The sequence below is a fragment of the Catharus ustulatus genome, chromosome 1, assembly GCF_009819885.2.
Source record: "Catharus ustulatus isolate bCatUst1 chromosome 1, bCatUst1.pri.v2, whole genome shotgun sequence".
Lineage (NCBI taxonomy): Eukaryota > Metazoa > Chordata > Aves > Passeriformes > Turdidae > Catharus > Catharus ustulatus.
Genome location: NC_046221.1, coordinates 131843133 through 131861051, shown reverse-complemented (window position 1 = coordinate 131861051; position 17919 = coordinate 131843133). Strand labels below are relative to the sequence as shown.

The 17919-nt window shown below is 39.9% G+C and overlaps 1 protein-coding gene across 1 annotated transcript; it reads left to right on the top strand.

Annotated features, from left to right (window-relative positions):
• Positions 1 to 1165: 1165 nt before the first annotated feature.
• Positions 1166 to 11923, top strand: IMPA1 (inositol monophosphatase 1). Its single transcript, XM_033074165.2, has 9 exons — positions 1166 to 1255; positions 1356 to 1437; positions 2729 to 2862; positions 4725 to 4829; positions 7001 to 7046; positions 7194 to 7302; positions 7972 to 8080; positions 9527 to 9678; positions 10106 to 11923. Exons 2-9 carry the CDS (start codon positions 1375 to 1377, stop codon positions 10222 to 10224), a joined length of 837 nt encoding a protein of 278 aa, XP_032930056.1. The 5' UTR covers positions 1166 to 1255; positions 1356 to 1374; the 3' UTR covers positions 10225 to 11923.
• Positions 11924 to 17919: the final 5996 nt, after the last annotated feature.

Below are 17919 nucleotides of genomic sequence, written 5' to 3'. Positions count from 1 at the left end.
ATACATTAGTGATGTCAAAAAAGCCATTTTTCATAACACTTGTGCAGTCCTATATAGATTGTACTGAGACATGTTCAGCTACTTGCCTCAACAGAAACCAAATCTGAGCCAAAGTGCCTCCTTCAGTGGCCTGTGTGCTTTTGGTATAACCTTGTAAAGAACAATTTGCAAAATAATCAATAAAAACACATATTATCATCTCAGTAATTCTTTAATGACTGTAAATTCTTTGAAAAGCAGGGTTATTCCTGTTTATGAGATGGGAAGAAGGAAATCTGGAATTGCACAGTGACCTTCCCCACACAACAGATTCAGTGAGAGTGGAAACTGTTTTTCAGTGATGTAGAAAGGACAAAACTTTGTTAATTTGGCCTAGTTGGGGCAGTGGGGTAAGACTGCTTCTTTTGGTATGGTAGACATTTTGTGATTATTTTAAGTGTAAAGCAAATTGCAACCCTTCCCTGTTTAGCCAGATCACCATTTTACGTAGGTCGGTCAGTTACATCACTTGCAATTTGTGAGGACAGAACAAGCCCTCAGTGTTTTGCCTTTACTTGATGACAAAAAATAGGCTCAAAAGACCACAGAGGGGAAAAAAAAGAAACTGGTATCAGTCAGGCTTGGAAAGGTTTTTCCTCTGTATGACTTTAATTCGTATTGAAGCAATTTTTTTTTTTCAGAAATCACTGAGTTGTATGAACTCGCCCTCCATGAGGGTTCTGAGGCACTGGCACAGGTTTCCCAGAGATGATGTGGATGCCCCAGCCGTGGAAGGGAACAGGGCTCGGTCGGATGGGGCTCTGAACTCTGCTCTAGTGGAAGGTGTCCCTGGCCGCGGCACAGGGGCTGCTTATGATCTTTGAAGCTCCTTCCAACCCAAACCATCCTTTCAATTTCATGATAAACTTCCACCGCGTGCTCCATGGCAGAGCATTTACGGTGTGGCGGCACTGCCGCGTCCAATTATTAACAAGAAGTCGACATCAAAGCCTAATTCCAACGCCTCCCCTGTAAATTTTGACAGCGCCGTCGCCGAGGCAGCGGGGCTGGTCCCCGGGCTCCCTCACGCGCAGGCGCGGCCGCCACCGAGCGGCGGAGGAGGAGGCGGGCCCGGGGCCTCGCGCGCGGCGCCTGCGCCTGGGGGGCGGTGAGGGCGGCGCGCGCGGCCGCCGCCATTTCGGGGCCGTGAGGGGCCGCGCGTCCGGACGCGTCCCCGGGGCGGGGCGTGCGCTCAGCCCGCTTCCTCATTCGGACGGTACTTAAAGCAGGCGAAGCAAAACGCTTCGAATTCGTAAAAAAATAAAGAAAGAAAACAAGCCATAATAATTTTTGGCATTAATCTCTCCTTTTACTAGGCTCTTTATCTCGGGAAAAATGGCAGATCCCTGGCAAGAATGTATGGATTATGCAGTTGGTTTAGCAAGGAGAGCTGGGGAGGTATGTATAAGCTCTTCATAAATAATAATATAATTTATTGAGTCTAATATGTATATAGCTTTTGAAGGAGGTTGATGTTGGAATTTCTTTTGAAGAGTGTTTTGTCAAAAACCTAAATGGGCAGAATAGTTTGTGATATTCAAGTGCAATATTAGAGTGTTTTTTATGTTTGCAACTTGGTTCACCTACGAAAACAACTTAGTGCTTTTCCTTGGGCTGGAGTCCAGTTACTGACTGAGGAGTAACTTTTATTCCTTGAGTCTGATTTTAAAAATAAAATTCAGAATTGTGGTAAACAAAGAACATCTCAATTTTCACCCTTAAACTACTCCTGTCTGCCTTATTATTTTGCCACCTGAAAGCTGGTGACATGAGCACCTCAGTCAGCTTTCTGCAGAGGTCTGTTGATGGCAGACAATACCATACTGTGTTCTCTCCATCCTTGGAAGTGCCTGAGGCCAGTCTGGACAGAGCTCTAAGTCTGGCCTCGTGAAAGGCGTCCCTGCCCAGGAGGGTTGGAACTAGATGGTCTTTTAAGCTCTTTCCTACCTAAACCATTCTGTGATTGTTTCCCTTCATGATGGCTGCTTTGCTTCTCTAAATAAGAACCATTCCTTACAGTGGTGATATTTTGCCATTTGGGAACAAGAAGAGGTTTGTGCATGTTGGCAAAGCCTCAGCACAAGTGGTTAGCAAATGTTTGGTTCTTAGTAGTTCTCAGTACATTTGAAGGCTGTGGCAGCCAGACAAGATGGCACATGTACTAATTCTGTCCCCTGGAGGTGCAAAATCTGTGGAACATTGTCTCTGCAATGACCTCGTTAAAGTCTTCCCTCAGAAAATCCTTCTGAGTTACAGTAAAATAATTCTGTGGGCTGTGAGGTATGGATTCTTGCTTATGCTGATACTGATAGTTTTAAGGTCATAAATGCAGAGTCTGGCTAAAAATAGCTGACTTGAGCTCACTGTTAGATGTTTAATTCAACCCTGGTGTTTAAATTTGTAAATCTAAAACTGATCCTAACAAAATGGACCGCAGGTAGTTTCATGTACCTGGAGACCTTTCTGTACTACTTAGATTTAAGGCCATGTAAAACTTTTTACTGAGTAGGGTCTAGAGATGCAAGTCTCAGCTCCTGCAGTTAAATCCAGGTTATGTCACTGCTTGTGTTTGTGTTTTGTGTGTGCAGTATAAAAAATGACTGTAAAAATGCTGCTCAAAATTTTTTTGAAAACTAGTATTTTTCATATTGTTAACACTGAAGGATTTTTTTTCCTTTTCTTTTAACAGATGATCCGTGGAGCACTCAAAGAAGAAATATCTATTATGACTAAAAGTTCACCTGTAGATCTAGTGACAGAAACTGATCAAAAAGTAGAAAATTTCATTATTTCTTGGATAAAAGAAAAGTATCCTTCTCACAGGTATGGATTGTGACAGAATAAAAATGGAAAGTTTATGATTTTTTTTGGTAAAGTTTTATTGCAGCTGGCATGTTGGACAGTTATAGCATTACCTTCTGTAGATGAAGTATTTTAAAGTCATAGTGGGTTGAAGTTTTGCTCAGTGTTGTAGCAAAACGAGGTGTCCCCAGGTCTGCTGACATGAGACAAAATTTAGGCTGAAAGTCACTTCCAGTTGAGCCAACTGTAATGAACTTCTTGGTTATTGTGTTGGAAAGTCAAATGTAGCCCCAGGAGACCTTAAACCCAAATTTCTTGTCTGCTTTTGAAACTAGTGTTCCTTTGCTGTTTGTGTGGGATGGGTCCTGTGGAACTGAGTGTGCCTTTGGCAAATCTCATACTGTTTTGCAACATAAAACATTCTTGAAAGAAGACAGGATCTTCTTGTTCTGTATAACAGAAGGACTGTAATACAAAATATGGTTTTCTTAATTGCTCTTCCCCATTTTTTTCTTCTCCCACCCCTCTCTGCACCCGTCCCCCACCCCTGTAAAATGTATCCTTGGAGGGTATTCTGTGTGTGTTTTGCTTACATGCCTCTGTCTTCAGCATTTTGACATAATGGCTCAAGTTTAATACTTAAAGTCAGTTTGCTAGTTTTTTCTTTCATTTTCTTGGAGATTTTGTTATTGTAGCTGTATATGTGAAGTATAAGAAATGTGTAGAACTGGAACAACTGAGGAGGTGCAAAAGTTCAGTAACCAAATTAGTATAAGCTTACAGACTTGTGGAATGGCCTTGAAACACCAGTTTCTGTGACATTGATAACCATTTTAGAATATTTTAGCTTCCTTTTTATTTTAGGTAACCAGTGTCACATTAGACATAATGGTGCTGAACTTCTCTTCCTAGTGAATTACTCATCCACCTATATTCAGTCTCTTTTCTGAAGGTCTACTGCTTTTGCAAACATGCTGTTTCTTTCTGATTAGTCATCTTCACTTCTGTAGTTAATCATAAAACTCGCAATCAATATTAAAGGGACCTCATTTGTTTCCTCTCAGCAGTTACTTTACATGTTTTTGGAGGAAAACGTGTTTGCTGCAAATTTTTCATAGGTTGAGTAATGTGTGATAAATTGTGACAACCCGCAAAAGACCTCAGAGAGAATTCCACCCACTCAGACTCATTCTAATAATTTTGCAGTCTAAAACACTTTCATGAGCAGCAAAACTTGTGAAATTTGGAGTGTTGTGGCACTGTGACTTCTGTGTCCCTGGGGTTTAGTACTGTGGCTGAGCATGCACTTACCCATCTTCTTCAGGAACTCTGGTTTGCATTTCATCCCTTTACTGTGTTACCATTTTGTCATGCTTGTAAAACTTAAAGTTTTGAGATTAACGGCTTTCGGTTATATTGTGAAATCAGTCTTCAAATGTAACAGCTGCTGCAGTGTTCTAACCAGGTATAAAAGACCATAAAGGCTTTCTTCACTGAAAACACAAGCTACACAATCATGTTGTGTAGCACAAATAAGCTGAAAGGTGTAAATTTCTATAGGTATTTTGAACAAAATTTGATGATGTTGTTATTGGAAAAAAACTATGAAAACTTCAATGTTCTGAATGCTAAAGTCTTGTATTATTTCTATATTGAAACATAAAATTCTTTTCCCTGCATATTGTGCTTATCCTTGACACCATAAATATTCATCCAAACTTGATCAGATATGGCTGGTGCTTTCAAGATAAATAATGTCTTTCTCAGCTTTTTGTATATGTTCACTGCTGGCACTCAAAGCTTCATCTCACTTTTAAGAATTTCAGTGTTGTAATTCAGGCATTTTAAACAACTTCTGTCTTTTAAATGTGTTTCTGCTGTAGCTTTATCGGAGAAGAATCTGTTGCAGCTGGAGAGGGCAGCATTCTGACAGATAACCCCACATGGATTATAGACCCTATTGATGGAACTACCAACTTTGTACACAGGTCCATCTTTCTTTTTTTTTTTTTTTTGTTAGCAGCCCAACTGATTAGCCTTTTTTCTTTCTCCAGTCCATGAAAGGTAAGGTTGTTTTAAATTTTTAAACTGCTTTGAAAGAGATACTGTGAACTCGTTAATAGTTACAAATTGCTACTTACTGAGAGCCATTGGGCAATTTTTGCAAGTACAGTAAATTCACGAATACAAGCCGCACTGACTATAAGCCGCATCTCTGGGTGTTGGCAAATATTTCGGTTTTTGTCCATAGATAAGCCGCACCCGAATATAAGCCGCTTTGTCGTTCGCAGCGAGTACCCGCGTGCAATCAGTAACAGAACCGCGGGAGGGCGGGGTTTACTGGCTGAGCTAAGGCTGTGCAGGCTCGGCCCGCTAGGGGCCACTGACGGGGCCAGATGCAGGGACGGAGCTTCCCCTGCTCCTACGGCAGCGGCGGCGGGCGGGGACGGAGCTTTCCCGCGCCCGTGGCGCCGGCGGCAGGCAGGGACGGAGTTTCCCCGCTCCTGCCGCGGCGGCGGCGGGCAGGGACAAAGCACCCCGTCGGCTCCCCGAGCCGCGGCAATGGCTGCGCGGGGCTCCCGTCGGCTCCCCGGGCCACAGCAATGGCTTGCGCGGGGCTCCTGTCGGCTCCCCGGGCCACAGCAATGGCGGCACGCACTTCCCCCCCCCCTCCCCGGGCCACAGCAATGGCGGCGCGCGCTTCCCCCCCCTCCCCGGGCCACAGCAATGGCGGCGCGCGCTTCCCCCCCCCTCCCTGGGCCGCAGCAATGGCGGCACGGGCTTCCCCCCCCCTCCCCGGGCCGCAGCAATGGCGGCGCGGGCTTCCCCCCACCTCCCCGGGCCGCAGCAATGGCGGCGCCGGCTTCCCCCACCCTCCCCGGACCGCGGTAGGGGCGGCCCGGGTCCCCCCTCTCCTCCCCGGGCCGTGGCAATGGCGGCGCCGGGCCCCCCCCCCGTCTCTCCCCTGGGCTGTGGCAGAGGAGGAAAGAGAGCTCTCCCGCCTCTCTCCCCGCCCCCCGTGGTGCCTACAGGGAGCTGGGCTCCACCCGCAGTGCAACAAAGTAGCGATTTGTAACAATCGCAAAATGCCGACTTTGCAGCTGCTCGGCTCAGCACTCTGGCAGGCACTTCTGAGTTGCTCGATACGAGGCCTGTATTATGTACTGGGATCAGCAGCCTTTGGCATAGATTCCAAAGACAGATGGACAGATTTTAACAGTAACAGAATTCAGAATATGAAGTGGCAGCAGCATCTTCAGAAAGGGACTAACAGGTGCTGATTTCTAAGAAATTTCAAATCCATTGAAATCTTGGAGCCCCAAGTATGAAAGAAAGCAGGATATCATCAGTAGTTATGAGTGGTATTTTGCACCAAGATGAGGAGGGGACTTACAGAATAACACAGGCAGCCTATTCCTTATGTCTTTTAAATGTGATACGTTTTGGCCTCAGTGAGCTTTTCTGAGTCTGCTTGATTTCAGTTGTGAAATGACTGCTGCTATGTGCACAATGGCTTTCAAACACCTTTTAATCTGCTAAATAACGTGTTTAGAAAGTTGCAAGAAAGGAACCCATTCTGCTGAATCTACAGGCTTAAAAGTTGCTATTTTTTGCAGAAAGAATAAATGTAAATGTTTTGGGAATTTAATAAAAAAGTAAAAAGTAATTAATTGGTTGATTATTTCAAACTTAGATTGAGATGCAATCCACTATGTCTTATATAGTGCCACTGTCTTCACCCTTCCTGCATTCTTCAATATCTGTCTTTGTCATGGCTTTGGTGGAGGAAGGGGAGGTGGGGGGAGAGGTAACTTGATTCTATTTATGAGACCAACTTGTTCCTTCTGAGAAAGGTTAGTAGCATAGAGGCTTGTTTGCATTCTTTGCCTGTAAAAAGCAGTCTCTAGGCTAGGAATAGCTGAAACAGGAATGGCAACCCCTAGTGGGTAGAAAAGTTTGTGTTTCAAATTGATCAGTGTGGTTTGCTCTATTTTCAGCTAAATTGTGCAAATTCCAGAAAACTATGTTCTATATAGTCCAAGTTTGTTTTTGAAATATACATTACATTTAACTGAACGCTGTCTTTATTAAGAGTAAGCATGGTAATAATAAAAATTTAGTATCTCTCTATAAATTAGTGAAATGTTTTGTTTTGTAGGTTTCCATTTGTGGCAGTTTCAATTGGCTTTGTTGTAAACAAAAAGGTATACTTTTCATTACTTAATATCTAATCAAATCTAAGTTAATTGCTTGCTACTAGTTACAGCTAAGTTCTGTAATTTCCTACTTCACAGTAAATAGAAAGAAAGGGGAAAACCACTTCCTCAAGGTGTTTTTGCTTTTTCTTGCAGATAGAGTTTGGAATTGTGTATAGTTGTGTAGAAGACAAGATGTATACTGCCAGGAAAGGAAAAGGTGCATTTTGCAATGGTCAGAAACTTCAAGTATCAGGCCAGGAAGGTAAGCGAACTGAGTAGCTTCTTTCTGGTAGTTACCAGATTGCAAGTGGGACAAGAGAAATTTGGGGCCTGGATGTATTGGTGTTTCTTAGCTCACAGTTTTGTTTTGCAAGACACTGTTTGGCCAAGGGCTGTTTAGTTTTGAGAAACACCTTTTATGTTCTCTTTGATGCATGTTATGTGATCTGTGCAAAATTAGGACTCAGCAATGGAAGGTTTTATTTCCCATGTATTGTGGTTATTTTTATTTTGTTTCTTTAATTCCCTGTATGTCTGCAATCTGTTTGAGATTGTTCTTTAGAGTGAAACAAATCTACCAAACAATTCGGCTTCTCCCAGGTGGGACTATTGGTTTAAGTCAGTACCATTCTTCTGTGTTTACAACCCTGCATCAAGTAAAATCCATGCTTCAAATAAGATCTTCAAGTATCTCGGGACTGTTTTAATTTTTAGAGCACTAGAATTTTATTTAGTACATCAATTAATGTATATGCACAATTGGAACAGATCACAATTCTTTAATTGTATTTTATTTTTTCCTGCCATTTTCCAAATAATTGTATGTAATATTTTATTCAGTCTTGTAAGAAAGCAGTGAAGTAAACTCTGCCAGTTAGTTTGGCTATTTAAGTTGTGCTGTTGGAAGAGTGAGGTTTTGTTTCTTTTCCAGACATTACAAAATCCCTTTTAGTAACAGAATTGGGGTCAAATCGTGATCCAGAGGCTATAAAAATAATTCTTTCTAATATGGAAAGACTTCTCAGTATTCCTATTCATGGGTAAGATACTTCCTAATTTTATATATATTTGTATATACTGACAGTGGTTAATGTTGTAAATATGATAATATTTAGAAAGCTTTGGTTGCATTATATTTGACACCTTAAATATGAAATACTATTTAAATGTTTCTGTCTAGTAGCTTCCATGGAGAAATTGTTTTTAACTTTTTCAAGCTGAGACATGCAGAAGAAAGCTCTAACAATCAGTGTTGAGAAGCAAAGGCGTTTGGGCTTGCAGGACTACAAAGTGTTGTATTTACTAGTTAAAAAAACTAAATACAATCCTGTGTTTTTTCCCCCCTAGATAAAACTGGATTAACAGAAGCTATATTACATTTCTTAGTTTCCTTTCCTTGTAGTAATGACAATTGTTTTATATATGTATATAAGCTAAATTACATCTCCCTTTCCTCTTTCAAAACCATGCAATTGTAGTTTATCTGAGGAGTTTAAATTGTCCATAAACTGCTCTTGCTTTGCATTCCCTGCTTCTTCTCTTCCAGATAAGCCAAAGTCTACATTTCCACAAACCATTTTGTATGAAGTTGGTTTCCGTAGACAGTTTTTCGTTACTCAACCATATTCATGTTTCTGATCTAACAAGTTTTATGCTGAGATTCTCAGGATTCTTGTTTTGACACTTAACATGCAGATTTATTTCTACTTCCAAAAAGTCTTCTGATGTTGTTAAAGAATATATGCTAAGATGCAAGTTGGAAATACATTTTAGATACATTGTGTGTTCATCTTGGGCATTTTATTTGTAAACAATAGTTTGAGACTGGAGTTGATTTAAGTTGGTTCTTGCGATAGTTTAGCTGCTATCAGTTACAATTTAATGTACAGTTTACTGTAATTGAAATAACTGCAGCTGTTTGTACAAGTAACACTTACTTGCTAAGTACTTTGGCATTTCCAAAAGAAATTGGAATTTGTGACATGGGGGTTTGGTGAAGTTATCCAGACCCAATTTATGCTGTGTAATTTATTTTTTGTGATTACTGTTAGAGGGTTTGGCAAGTCAGAGATGTTTACTGAGCATCACCAGAGAAACTGAAAAAAAAAAAAGGTTTTCAGCACTGAAAAGTGTACACTCTCCTTGAATTATTTTATTCAAAGACCATCGAAGACTGTTAGTTTCATGAGAAATAAGTGATTTCTTAAACTAAAACATATTATGGAAGATTAAGATGTGTTTAAACAAAAATTAACAGAATCTGTAAATTTAATTTCTAGAAATTTGCTATATTTTGAAAACTTTTCAAGCTACATAAGCAAAACTTCATTCCTGTTTTTTCATGTTTAACTGCAGCATTTCAACATGCTTGCTCTAGTTCATTTCATTCCCATTATGACACTTCCATGTTGTCTGTGCAGTGTACCCAGACACTAACATTTTTGCAAACTCTTCTCAGTTAAAACAACATCTTGTATCTCCTTTAGGATTAGAGCTGTTGGTACAGCAGCTGTGAACATGTGCCTTGTGGCAACGGGTGGAGCTGATGCCTATTACGAAATGGGGATTCACTGCTGGGATATGGCAGGAGCTGGAATCATTATTACTGAAGCTGGTGGAGTACTGCTGGATGTAACAGGTAAATACACAGGCCTACAAAATACTCTTTATCCTTGTAAATGCCTAATAGGGAACAAAATCTAGCTGAAATGAGAAGGCAAGAAGTTCTTTTTAGTCCTTTTTCAAGCTACCACTACTGAACAGTTCCCAATCCATTAATAGATGAAAAATGGGCTAATTGCATGTTCTTAAGCAGCAAGGCAACCTTTACTCCCTTGACTGGACTCCTGAAAAAGTGAAAAAAGGCAGTAAACATACACTGAAGAGAATTTAACTGCAGCTCATATGAGATACCTGTTGTGTTAAATGCATTTTTGTCCAGAGGAAAAACTTCATCCTAAATAATAATATACAATTTACACTCAATTCTTTCAGTGCTTTTTTTCATACTAACTTTTAATTTTCTTCATATATTAACTGGTTGCTTTGCTTGCTTTGCTTTCTAGGTGGACCATTTGATTTGATGTCTCGAAGGATAATTGCAGCAAGTAGTCGAGCTATTGGAGAGAGAATAGCTAAAGCACTTCAAGTAATTCCTCTGAGAAGAGATGATGCAACCAACTGAACACCAAAGCTGTGCCATAAATGTCCTTATCTAATACTGTCTCATATTCCCACGTGGTGGTCATTCTACACCTTGAATCGATGGTAGTCTTTCAGTACTGGTGTGGCTGCTAAGTAGAGCTTTGAGGTTGAACTACGTTCTAAGTAAGCTTTAACTGTTGAGTTTTTATTTTACATCACAATTAGATAAAAATCTAGAAAAATAAGCAAATATATGCAACTAGTGTTTTGAAGTTTTATACTACACTGGAACAAATAGTAGCAAGAGACTCTTTGATGTATAGATAAGTAAAGCTCTCTAGTTCTGTAAGTGACAAAAACAAAACCCGCTATCCTAACACCACATCACATCTGATCCTGAACCCAAAAAGATGAAGGCATTACTGTTTATCCAGTCTTTATCTCGTCTCCAGTGTATCCATTTCTTTACCTCATTGCAGTTTTTGTAGAGCTGGTTTACACATTTCCAAACCTGTTAGTTGCTTGTAGTTTTGACTACAATTTAAAGCCTTTATTACTTAACTGTCATTGATTTTGTAGTCATCATTCTACCTTTCCGATGGTAGATGGAAACAATCTCTTCTTTAGCCTCATATGTGGTCAGTACATTTGCAAGTTCATTACAACTTCAAAAGTAATAGTTACTGTGCTGGAAAATATGTACATCTTCCAGAATTTATTCTGAGTACCCCTATCACCAAATGTATTTGAAATTAACATGGAGTATGATTTTTGCACTTTGTTAATTTTGATTTGGTTTCTTCATGGATGAGTGTGTTTCAAAGTCTAAGGAATCATTAAATCCAAGAGAGTTTTCAGTACTTCAGCTGGGAAAAAATTAAGACCATAGTCTTATTTTTACATAATTTTCTAATTTTTCATAATTTCTCATAAGCTACGTAATCAATGACCAACCAGGACCAGGTTTTCATTGTGTTTTACAGAATGTACACAGAGGAAGATCTATACTAGAACCTAAAGAGTTTATAATTTAAGAAATACTAGTAATTTCATTCTGGGTGTCAGTTGTTGTAAACTTGGAAAATTATACTGGTTCTCTGCATTTTTGTATTTAAGATTGTTAAAAAGCATCAGTGCACTGTTCAAATAATTAATGCACTTTAAAAAAAAGATGTCAGATTGGTTTTTAGACTGTTTTGGGTTTTGTTTTTTTTGGGGGGGGTTTTTGTGTGTTGAAAAGAAAGTCTCATTGTTTCTTTAGTTAAGATACAGCAGTGCTTTGGAAAACCTGACTTTTTGTACTGCTGTCCCACTATTTCTATTTTGAAAATTGGTATATTGAAGTTTCAACAGATTGCATATTACAAGTATCAGGTTTTTATATCAGTTGATTTTTGCAGATTTTTCAGAAATGTTAAATTTTAAGATGCATCTTATGCCAGATGATTAATGTTAATAAGGTCAGTCTCCTATTTAAAGGTCTTCCCAAAAAGCCAGACGTAATTACTTTACTTTTTAAATTCCTATTGACGAGGATGTAAACCTTTTGAGCACTTCACTGTAACTTTATTGATGTAAACAATGTGTGTGGGATCACGGTTCTTTTTGAGATGTCCTCTGTACCATTTCTGTGGCTTTTGTATAACAAAGTCTGCATAACTTTATTTGTGAAATGGAGATATGTCTAAAAAGTTCTTAAGATGGAAGAACATGTTAGAAATAAATACACTTTAGCAGCAGTGCCTTTAGCTGTGATTCCTTTCTTAATATTCCTCAGGTCCAGTGCTGTGACCCGTCAGGCTGGGTCTGTGGGCCTCAAACTGTCTGAGTAGAACGCTTTTTATTCTTGGCCTCTGACATGTACAGATCATAAACTGTTGTTCTTTAGATGTAGGGTAATGTGCGCACCTGGGTTTTGGAGTGAGTATTTAACTTGTTCTAGTGAGATCATGGTTCATAAATAAACTCCAATCTCAGACTCAAACTTTTTGGATTATCTTGCCAGTCATTTGTGTTGAAGGTCTATCAGCTGGTTGAAGCATGTAGTACTCATTGTTAGCTTTCCTAATAATTTTATCTGAGGAATTTTTTTTTATGATTTTTCTTGGCCATCTTCACTCTATTTATGTTGGAAACTAATGTAATTTTTTTTCTCTCTAAGTGGCAGTTTTTATCATATGTCTGCTTGCTTTTTAATTTCAGCCACCTTTTCAGGAGGATCAGAAATCCTGGTTTGCCATTTTGCTAAGCATTATCTTCTGAGATACCTCTTTAATATGTGCCCACTGTTTTTGTCATGTGAAAGGACACTGAAATGCAATTATTAAGTTTAAAGACATTTTTTTTCTGTTCTAGCCTGCAGTTTTGACAAGTTCTTGTAATAGAGAAGTCAAGATTGCTGTGTATTCATAATGCTTTGAGGAGTGTATACATATATATATATATATATATATATATATATATATATATATAATGTAGAGGTAGTCCCTGAATGTTCAAAACTATAAGAAGTGTTGTGTTGTTTTGAATTATGGAGTGGCAGAATTCATCCTCTTAGATTTTTTTAATAATTTAAGATAGATAAAATTTTATATTTACAAGATAGCTTTTGCTGAGTAATGAGACAGCTGGAAAGGAAGGGCAGTGACCACAGATTGAACAGACAAACTGTCAAGTTGTGAATATTCCTCATTAAGACATCAACAATCAAGTATACAGGAAACTTTCTTGCATAGCTTTTCAATGAATAACACTGGACTTCAGCTGGCAAATTCCACTGTAGTTTGAACCTCAGCTCTGAGTGAAGAACACTTAAAACTTACAGGTGCAAGAAGATCAAGCAGACAGAGTCAACAACTGGAGCAAGTGAAAAAATAAAAAAAAAACAACTACTGGAGATTAAATCAAATTTAGGAGCAAATTTAACCAGTCCCTTTGCCTTTACTTTGAGAATTTAAATAATAAACATTGTCACTACAGTTACTGCAGAGCCTACTGCTCATCTTAACAAAGGTCATCAGAGCAGGGGACTGATTTTTAGCCTGACATTAAAACAAGTAGTACTACAAAATAGGTAATATGACTTCTAGCACTGCTATGTATGCAGCACGGGGGGTAGCCTTTGTCTGCTGTCCTGGCAATCATCCATCACTGGCCCTCTCCATTTATTGATTTGCTGATAATTTGTGATTGTTTCCTATGACAGCCTGCAGAGCTTTGCTCTAGCTGCAAAGCAGACTGTTCCAGTAGATGCAATCCTGCAGAGCTTCTCCCAGCATGAAATATTGCCAAAGCCACAAAAGGGTTCAGGCTCTTGCCCAGCCCTCTAAAATAGCCCTGCAGAAACTCCCTCCTCTGCCCCTCCTCCCCATATGGAATATGGACTAACCCTCATAATTCTGCGACCTAAAGCTGTGGTTTAATTTTGCTTAGTCTGAAGTCCATGGAAGCTAGGCATTCTGACTAGATATAAAATGTCATGCTGTGGTCTTGGTAATGAAGCATTTTAAATTAGGAACCCCTCTTTCTTTTCCTGAGGTTCTTCCCATCCTCTCAAAGCCAGCTGCTGATTCAATTCTATTCACTACCTGCGAGGGAGGTAATTATTTCCTTCACAAGTCTGATCCTGTTGCTAAAGTGCTGGCAGGCTACTCTCCAACAGCACACTGATTTTGGATCTACAGCAGCTGGCATGGCTGCCTTTATTTGCACAAATGCCAAGCATCACCAGGATGTCAATAATGTGACACCTCAAGAGTGTCAGCCAGATCTCCTGAATGGCAAAATCCATTCCACCTCTGGATTGCTGTTTGTCCAGCACCAAGAGCAACAGCAAATGTAGTCTATCACATCACTCCAGTTTGCACAATCTTCACAAAAAGATCTACAGCTTCTTAAAGATCCACAGGAGCTTCTGAAATGTCCTCTGTGGCCACTGTCTGCTGTCTGCCTAAAACAACAGGGCAAAGAAAAACTGACACACTTCAAAGCCATGTGCAGCATTTGGAACAAACAAATTGCAGGACTGCACTCAGCCGAGAGCACATTATGGCACTGTATGAAAGAGCTACAAACTCCTGCCTGTTTGAGGAGGAGAATGGATTAAAGAATGGAATGCTCTCTCCCAAAGCAAAGCAGAACTAAATTTCTAGCACAATTCAAGCTATTAAGATGCCAAAAATAATGGTGACTGCACATCCTGTTCCAGAAGCTTATAGCCTCTCTTGATGACAGGTACATTGCCTACATACGCTGTGTCATACTTACTCTTGGTTTGCACAATCCCAATTGTGATGACTTTTACACTCAGATGATTTTCTCTACACAAATGTTGCTTTAGTTGGGAATCAGGCCTTCTGTACTCCCATTAAAGTGGGAGGAAAAGAGGAAGAAAATAGCAATGGATGTGCCACAGCCATAGGTCAGCCAGCCTCCCCTTTTCATGCAGTGGAAGATTAAAGTTTACATTTTATTCTCTCCTTAGCTCAGCAGAGACTACGTTTACAACCATGTGAATCATTTTCCTTAGAAGTTGTTGTACTGCAAATACTTGAGAAATCACTTCACAGCAGCTCTTCCGCAGCTCTGGTTGCATCTTGCCCTGCTGCTGTGCCAGCAGAGCGGTTCCGTGCTGTTTTATCCTGCCCGCGGACGCGGGCGGAGCGCGGATCGGAAGATGCGCAAGCCCGCAGAGCCGCGCCCCTCGCCGCTCCCGCACAACACTAGATGGCAGCCGGAGCCAGGGAAACACCAGAGCCCCAGGGTTCCTCTGCTTTAGAGCGCATTCCCTTTCCCACGCCTCCCTTCCACCCTCCTTCTGCTCCCTGCAGTTATTGTGGGAATGCAATAACTGAGAGCTATTCTGAAGAATTATGCCAAAATTTTTGGAGGATTGTAGCTCTGTTTTTCTGTGACTTGCGAAGGAGTGTGAAACAGTACTTGTGCCAGCAGAATTAATGTTCCCTCGTTTTAATGTATGTTGAAGGTTGTGGTATCGATCACAAAAGATCACTATTCTGAACTCTAAAATAAGGCAAAAACCATAAAAGTCATTGGATTATACTGCATTTAAGGCTGTAGTATTTTCCTCTGTATTTTTACTGTCATAAATTAGGACATGGCTTTTTTAAAGCCTTTCTTTAAGCCTACCAGATAATCTTCTGGACACGCATGTATTAATCTGTGTGCAGATACAGCCCTGGGACAACAAACCCAGACACAAACAAGCAGATCTTTATGAGTTTTGAGATACAACAGTTTTGTTTTCCAAACGCAAGCTCAATATTTTGCCTCCAAATGTGTTTTGATGATGTAAAGGAGCTACAGTAGCTGTGTCTGCATTGTTCCTGTACAATAGTATATTCAGACTATATTTTTCAGGATCTGCTCAAGCACGGACAGGTAACTCAGCTTATTTCAAGGTTTCACAGGTCCCTGTGCTGCATCCTGTAAAAGGTTTATTTGTATTTATGACCTTTCCTATGAAGGCAGTGGCCTAGAGGTTAAGTGCCAATGCATTACTGACAAAAGGTTCACTCTTTATCTCAGTGTGGCTGTTTGTACTGCCTCGCAGGAAAAGACTTTTCTCTGGACAAGGCTTTCCTGCCCTCCCTGTAACACATCTGGAGATGCCCTGCCGGGGCACACCACACAGAACATGCCCAGCATAAGGGTGTGCTGCCAGGCACATGTCCACAGGCTGTTGGGGAGACCCCAAGGCACTCTGCTTCCTAAAAGCAAGTAGTGAGAGATATGTCCTGTGATGTCTGCAATGCCCTTAATACAGGCCAGGGGGAATTAAAATCAGTTACTCTAATGGGGTTCAGCATGGTATATCTTTTTTCTACTGTGACTTCCCTGTGTGTTAAAAGACTACTACACTGTCCCTTCTTTCTCGGTTGCAAATTTCCTTTTAGACAAGAGAAAGGCTCCTAATGCTGTTTTTGGCACTGGGGTTCTTGACCAAGGACAAATAGCTGCAGAAATAGAGTTCCAGCTGAGATGTGATTGCTGCAGTGTGAGATCTTGGGGAAGGTAGGAGGGGGACTTGGCCAGAATAGGCCAATAGCAGCAGGGACAGGAGGTCCTACTTTGGTACCACCTTATATTAGTACCTGCAGGGAATGTTTCTAGTTTTAGAAATGTCATTCTTTTTCAGCTCTCATGACAAAACAGGTATGATGATATCTATAGAGGTACATAGAAAACCTCTGTAGGTATTTTCAATTTTCTATAGTTTCTCCAGAATTAAAACAAGTAAATTCAGGTGTAAAAGTTTAACAGGATGACTTTATTTAGTATTAATGGCATAAACTTCCACTTTACTGGATGTTTGCATCGGCCTGTTGTAGGCAAACAATCACCTCACTACTGAAAGCTAAAACAATAAAAACACCCTTTATTTCTGCTTCATTATACTTCAAATTGTGGTTACAGTTCTCGACAGTCCTCCAGCAAAATACATTTAAAAGAGAGTAATGGTTGATGTTATTAGAAATTCCTGATTCAATATTTATTTAGTGGTAATTAGCAATGTATTAGCTGTGTAAAAGTAAATTGTACCCCACTTCATCTGTGCACCTTGTTCAGGTCACTGTGTTGAAATGGAATTCATAATGACAAACTGTCAGAGCAGATGGAGGTAAAAAGCCTTTCTTCTGTAGGCACTTAGATGTTAATAGCAGTTTCCCCTGAAAGGAAGTGGAAACCTGGACATAATGATTCCCATCAACAGTCATTTGTATGGCTGACACTGACAAACACTGCTATTCAGTCAGATTAATCAATTAGTAGGGAAAATATGTGCTGTTTTCCACTGTACACATTCCAATTCAGTTAAGTTCTCCAATCTTTTATTTAAATATCATGTAAAATTAATAGTAGTTATTAATAGTAATTAGCCAGAAGTTATTAGTCAGAAGCATTTCTTTCTGCCAGTTGTACCTGCAAACTGTTAAGCCTAATACTTGAAATTTTAGGAAATGTCACCCCAACTCTATATTCAGTTAGTTCCTCCAGTTCAGCAGATTCTGTTACTAGTGTTTGTTTCTTCTTCCCAAAGTTTTCATTGCATCTCAACTGAAGTCAAGTGGATTATGTCTCCTGGTTAATCCAGATTAGAGAGTTGATTGCCTAGGTTTTTGGGGTTTTTTTGCTTTTAGATTGAGCTTTCTGGAAAACAGATATTTGCATCTCTTTAAAAAATAATTTTATTTTAGCAGAACATCTAGGAAAATTAGAAATTAGTCAGTTTTTCACAAATATTTAAAGCTATTTAATTGGCTTAACTTTCACAAGAAAAGGCACCATCTGCACAGAAGATGGAACAGAAGACAAGGAAGTGGGAAAAACTCAGTTACAGTTTAACCTATAAAGAGACTAATGATTTTCTAAAAGTGGCATCAGTTACAATAAAAAAAACCCAAATTAAATTACACCTATTGAGATAACGTAGACAGCAAATCAAATAAGACAGATTTTTCTGCTCTGTTCATCTTTATGCACATTAAAATTGTGTTTCATTTGAAGACTTTTTTCTCCCCACTTGCTTCATATCTTTCAACATATGCATGATGACACACGGAGGCAGTGTCTCAGATGTGTGACTCTTCCATTGCAGTCTGGGAAAATTTATCCCTAGCGTTTCCAAACGCGGTGCAGGAACTGTAAATCCACTCCCACCCTGCTTGTTGCAATGGCTTCTATCAATGACTTCAGAGAGCACGAACTTAATGAA